Source organism: Lactuca serriola, chromosome 5, assembly GCF_051521515.1.
Source record: "Lactuca serriola cultivar US96UC23 chromosome 5, Lser_US96UC23_V15, whole genome shotgun sequence".
NCBI classification, from domain to species: domain Eukaryota; kingdom Viridiplantae; phylum Streptophyta; class Magnoliopsida; order Asterales; family Asteraceae; genus Lactuca; species Lactuca serriola.
In genome coordinates, this window is record NC_136412.1 from 214,934,818 (window position 1) to 214,941,417 (window position 6,600).

The 6,600-nt window shown below is 32.9% G+C and overlaps 1 protein-coding gene across 2 annotated transcripts; it reads right to left on the reverse strand.

The window, feature by feature from the left end:
* Positions 1-2,115: 2,115 nt before the first annotated feature.
* Positions 2,116-4,125, reverse strand: LOC145053550 (glucose and ribitol dehydrogenase-like). 2 transcript variants are annotated; one of them, XM_079001614.1, is made up of 5 exons: positions 3,814-4,125; positions 3,415-3,552; positions 2,897-3,273; positions 2,470-2,825; positions 2,116-2,319 (listed from the first exon to the last, which is right to left on the reverse strand). In XM_079001614.1, the coding sequence occupies exons 1-5, from the start codon at positions 3,961-3,963 to the stop codon at positions 2,297-2,299; spliced, it is 1,044 nt and encodes a 347-aa protein (XP_078857740.1). In that variant the 5' UTR covers positions 3,964-4,125; the 3' UTR covers positions 2,116-2,296. The 2 variants fall into 2 exon arrangements, with proteins under 2 accessions (XP_078857740.1, XP_078857739.1); XM_079001613.1 differs by having other exon boundaries at positions 2,118-2,319; positions 3,766-4,125.
* Between the last annotated feature and the right edge of the window lie 2,475 nt (positions 4,126-6,600).

A 6,600-nucleotide genomic window follows, 5' to 3' on the forward strand; every position in this document is an offset into this window, starting at 1 on the left:
AATTCCATTACATGAACCGATAATCTTTGAATCTCTGTTGTAAGGAAACTTGAGTTGTGTTGTACCAATGTATCCACGTCCGAGACACAATGGCAATTGGTCTCCTTTATGCAATGTAGAAAAGTCGTTTTCGCCACAATCTTTATGAGCTGGTGTCTGATGAGGAGTTTTTGTGACGATGGAGAAGTATGCATGTGGATAAAATCAGGGCTACAAATAATGGAATATAATGATTTGGAAAGTGATCTAAACCAAACTAGGGATTTAGGAGGTAGTCTTGTGAATAATTCAAAAATCAAGTCTTCGTATCGACAATTAGACATTTCGTACTCCTGAATTTTTCAAAGGAGATGAAATTTTAATAGGAATAGTTAAAGTCTTCGCTAGTAGCAGAAATGATATATCAAAGCCATATGTATTGCTTTTTCAATATTCACCAAAGAATCTTTTTTGTCAAATCATGTAAATTTTCTTGAATGCAATCAAATAGAATTAATAATCAAATTCTAATTTTCTTTGACTTTATATCCCTTAAATTAATATTTTATATTGATTGCAATAAAACTTACCTCTCCCAGGTAAGCAAATAAATTTAGAGAAATTAAATATCCTCCTACTTTTCTTCCTAATTATCTTCTTATCCATTTAAAATTTGACAAGTGTCCTAAAATATCACTAATTTTATCTAAATATGACATTTTTACCATTTCATGTGGATAGGAAGATAAGTAGGAAGAAAATATAGGAGAATATTAAATTTCTCATAAATTTATTCTAATTTTTTTCTTATTTAATTTTGTTAAGAATCAATCAACTTTTGTTTTTTATTTGTCCAACTGGTTTTGTATAATTGCTCTGATATGATACCAAATATCGTAATCTGATTTTATTTACACCCCTTAAATATGACGATAACGAGTATGGTGACAATTTGGACAGTCGTATTTTGTTTTAATCCAATACAGCACGCCAAAATATTTTTTTATATAACACGAACATGATCCTACACAATATCGTGTTTGGCTTTACTAACACGGAAAAAACTCAATTAAAACATGAAAAAAATACTCGATTAAAACAAGATAAAAACAACCAACCCAACAAACATAAAAATATAAAATATAAAAAAAATAGTTTATTTAATTCGTAACTAGTCTTACAAAACACAACATGACAAACACATCTTAATATTGTGTCAATTTTTTTACAATTTTGAACGTTAACATGATTTGACATGGTGTTATATATATATATATATATATATATATATATATATATATATATAGAGAGAGAGAGAGAGAGAGAGAGAGAGAGAGAGAGAGAGAGAAAGAAAAGTAAGTTCAAATAAAAACAATAAATAATATGATAACGTAAAAACACTATATTTATATTATTATTCTATAATAAATGTTATATGTGTATTGTTCAAGTAATTTTAATATGAATATTCATGTTTGATTAGTCATGTATTTATTACAATACTATTATTCTATTATAAACTTATGTATGTGCATTTTTGTAGTGCATTCTAAATTTACTTTTAATCTGTGACAATTCATTTATTCCTTGCCGAATAATAACATAAAACTGTGGATACAAAATTCATTGCAAAATAATAACATAAAATTAGTGTTTTTACGTTGTCACTGTATTTACTGTTTTTATTTGAATTATATATATATATATATATATATATATATATATATATATATATATATATATATATATATATAACGGATACACACGCACCCACTATCTTACTCATATTCTACACCATTCGTTTCAAACCAGGCTTGAACACTCAATCTTTGGCTGAGAAGACTATCCGTTAACTCCTCATATGACTCTCATCGCTAATATAGAGTGTCAATTGTTGTACCCAGTTAAACCAACTTCGCAGTCTGCTACTATTAGAGGGATATGGATTTCATTTATCGGGAGTGCTACTCTTTATTGTATTTTTTTTTTTTCAAATAATCCAGTAAAATATATACGCTTTTGCTGCAGTTATGTGTAGACTAGAAGACCGAGTAACCGAGGCAGGACCACCAATATTGTAGTTTTCTTTTACTTTGCAATCATCCACCAAGTGTTAGGAGTGTTTCATTTCAACAGTTACTTAAAGCTCTTAAGAATTGCATGTTCGATGTTCCAAAACATATATAAGAATTTACATCTGAACGGCATTTTATTTAAAGTACACAAGATTTTACATTTAACGTCATTTTATTTAAAATACACAAAATTTAATTACTTAATTAAGCGCAAAATATATCATATACTCCGCTCCATATTCTTAAAAACCGGAAATTCCCCCACCTGCAAGATAGTGCAATATCATGATCGAATCACATAACTCAAAAGATACGACTCAAAGAAAAAGGAAAAAAAAAACTACGTAACTTTGTTATCATAACCAGTTGTGTGTGTGTGTGTCTAAGTGCATTGTTTGTGTTTGTAGAATTATACCATCAGGATGAAGAATTTGGCCAGTAAAGTAGGAAGCGTCCTCGGATGCCAGGAACACATATGATGGAGCAATCTCAACAGGTTGAGCTGCCCTATTCATTGGCACCTGTGAGCCATACTCTGCCAGATCCTCGTCATTGAGTGAAGCAGCTTCAAGTGGAGTCCAAACGGGTCCAGGGGCCACACCATTAACACGAATCCCCTTGTCGACCAGGTATGTTGCGAGGCCCTTTGTAAAGGCCACGATGGCCCCCTTTGTTGAAGCGTAATCTAGTAGCTTTGTGCTGCCTGTGAATGCTACGGCTGAAGTTGTGTTTATGATGCTGCTTCCTTCTTTCATGTGCTTCACAGCATACCTTCATGTACAAACGTCCCATCAGAAAAAGAAGTGAAGAATGTAATATATAGATGATATATACATATATACCTTGTCAAGAAGAAATGAGAGAAGATGTTGGTTCTAAATAGCCTTTCAAGTCTCTCATCAGTAATATCATCTAAAGAATATGTTTCGTACTGTACGGCTGCATTGTTCACGAGGACATCGATCCGACCATATTTTTCAACCACCTTATCCACAACATCCTTACAATTCTTTTCAAACCTCACATCAGTAGGTATTGCAATTGGATCACCTGCCTCGCTTGTTTTTGAATCATTTATGATCTCTAACGTGTTCTTTGCATCTATGTCCTCGACACCTTCCACATAAGTAAAGGCAACAGTTGCCCCTTCTTTAGCAAACGAGCAGCAAACAGCTCTCCCAATACCGGAATCACCACCTGTTACCAAGGCCACCTTTCCCTGCACCATAAACACAGAAAACTTGATGGCTTTTGAGAGAGAAAAGAGACAAGATTTCCGCTAAGTTTTTCCTCTGTTTTGGCAAAAGGAGCGACATGACAATGATACTAAAAACTTAATGAATGAAGCTGTAGCCTGTACTTGGAGTTTGTTAGAGGCCTTGTAATTAGGATTGCTGAATATTGGTAGAGGATCCATGAGGTACTCTTTTCCTGGTTGTTCATCCTGGTTCTGTGGTGGGAATCCTGGATTACTTTCTTCTTTACCCTTGGCCTTTGCCTAAAATAATCACCAAATCCAGTTAGGGAAATGCATGTTGTGATCAGTGTTTGACATCAGTCGCTATACTCAGATGTATAACCAAAAAATTAATAAGAAACTCATCCGTTCGATGGGTATGGGATGCGACTCGACCATCATACCAAAATCTCAATAATTGCGTTGTATGTTCAACTCAGATTAAACTTTTTAAATAAAAATGAGCACAAAGACCTTAAAGGTGTGAATAGAAGATGAACCACGTCTTAAAACATTTGTTACCATGACGGCAACACCGTTATTACTAATTCTTGTAGAAGGACGTGAAGTCAACAACTGCCTTGACCATAGGCATGACTGGTGTGTGATCGGAATCCTACCGGAGGGTGAGGGGCGTGAGCCCGCTAAACCCGCCCTCACTGAGCACAACATTACTTAGGATGGAGGAAAGAATGGAACACCTCGTTGAGAAAAGTTCTATATATATAGTGGGAAAACTTAATCATCTCAAAGTCGAATACTTCATCAGTATGGAATTTAAGTTCGACTAAACAAATGAATGTTTGGCATTTGTTTCAATCTAAGAGAAAGTATAACACGACAAGAAGTGAATTATAGGGAAAGTGACAATAAGGCTTTCTTTTTATATTAATCATATGACTTCTGTCGATAGACTTCATTGCTACAACCTAACTTTGTGTAACTAACATTTATTTCTTCTTTCTTTATTAAGTAGTATATATATATATATATATATATATATATATATATATATATATATATATATATATATATATATATATATATATATATATATATATATATACACACACACACACACGTTGTATTTCGTTTTAGACAAAACTTTAAAAATGGTTCCTGTGGTTTCCGAAAATATCAAGTTTAGTCCCTAAGTTCAAAAAACCTCACAGATGGTCCATGTGGTTTCAAAACTATTTACAAATGGTCCTTTTCGTTACCTCCGTTAGCTTTTGGCCATTAAGTAAAGCGCATTTCTGTCATTTCATTACCACAGGGACCATTGATGAAGTTTTTGCCTTATTTAAAAAAAAGAAGACAAATATAATTATTTAATATTAAAGGGTCCCACCCTCTCTCTCTCTCTCTCTCTCTCTCTCTCTCTTGTACGTCTTCTTCCTAAACAGATCAAGATTCAAATTCCAAATCAAATTTCCACAAGCTTGCTTTCATCTGGGTTTTGAATCTCGTTATCAATCAAACCTCAAATTCCAAATCAGATAAGGATTCAAAGCTCTGTTTTCCCTTTCTCTTCTTCCATGAACAATCACCACCACCATTTATATGTTATCTCCGACCAACAGCTACCCTCCCCTGCCCCCATATGATATGTCTTCTCTGACAAGTTCAAAGAAATCAGTACAAAACAATTTCAAAATCAAACATGTTGCAACCTCTCAGTAACCCATGTGAGAATACAATCGCCGGAAATCACTGCGTTTCTCTTGCCCGACCCACCCGCTTGACCCTCAACATCACCCAATATATCTTGCCATCATCCATTGTACCTCACCATCACCCAAACCAGGTAACATCTCCGACGAACACCAACAACACCATCACCTCTTCCTTATTAGTCCCAATTTTCTTCTGTCATTCTGAACAACCCGACCATGTTTACAGGAACACAATGTTACAGAAAGACAATGCATAAACCCATTACAATACTTATAGAAACAATAAACCCTAGAAATTAGATAAGCATAAGCAAACGAAAAACCCGATTTCTAATTCTGCAATCAATTATATCACTGCAACATTATAAGGTTTCTTCTTCTTTCCTCTTTTCTAATCGGGTAAAAGACCTTTTTTAGTTGGTGGATTCAGATTAATGAAGAAACATGTTACATAAAAAGAGTATGAGGCTTCAGTGGTGCCGACGCTAGCTGAGCTGATGCAAAGACAACCAGACAAAGAGTTATGACTATCAAGCTTACCAAATTTCCAACTCAAGTATGTGGTAGTTTTATTGAGAACCAATTTTACAATCATAAGGAGAAGTCTTCATATGTTTGCAGATTTCTGAGTAGATTTCTGGGGGATAAGCGATTTATTGTTGATAGATTTGGGTTTTGGTTTGTTGATTATTGATTTGTGTTCTCTTAGGGTTGAGAATCGGGAATGAGGGTTGCGATTTCAAGGAAGGAAGACCGGTCAGGAGAGAGAGACAAAGAGAGAGAGAGAGAGAGAGAGAGAAAGAGAGAGAGGATGGGACCCTTTAATATTAAATAATTATATTTTTTTTCTTTTTTTTTAAATAAAGCAAAAACTTCATAAATGGTCCTTATGGTAGTGAAATGACAGAAATGTCCTTCACTTAATAGCCAAAAGCTAACGGAGTTAGCGAAAAGGACCATTTGTTAAAAGTTTTGAAACCACAGGGACCATCTATGAGGTTTTTTGAACTTAGGGACTAAACTTGATATTTTTGGAAACCACAGGGACCATTTTTGATGTTTTGTCTTCGTTTTATTATATATATATATATATATATATATATATATATATATATATATATATATATAGGGTTAGGAATTAATGTGAATGATATATATTGTGTGAGTGTATGACAAGTTTTGGACCATTAGATTTAGATGTGTATATGGCTAAGATTATATGGTATACCATAATTACAATGGAACACAACACACATAAACATTTCTTTTTAATAAGAAATTAAAAATAATTATTATAAAGACATAATTTATATTTTGATTAATTATCAATAAGGAATGTATTAAATGAATTTCTGTAACTGATTGCAACTACATTTAATTTTTGTAAAAAGAGAAGTTTAATATTATCCATGCGTTCTTTAAAAATACGATATAATATATTCTGCATATTTAAATTCTTTAAGAATAATTTCAACATTTAGCATGATTAATTTTTTTAATACCATCAATTGGAGTATATTCTTTTATAATGAGTGCTACCTTCGTTCTTGTATTTCAATTTTGTTTATTATTGTTTGTGTATTCTTAAAGAATATGGTATAGTACAACATATATTATCGAAAATAATAGTTTG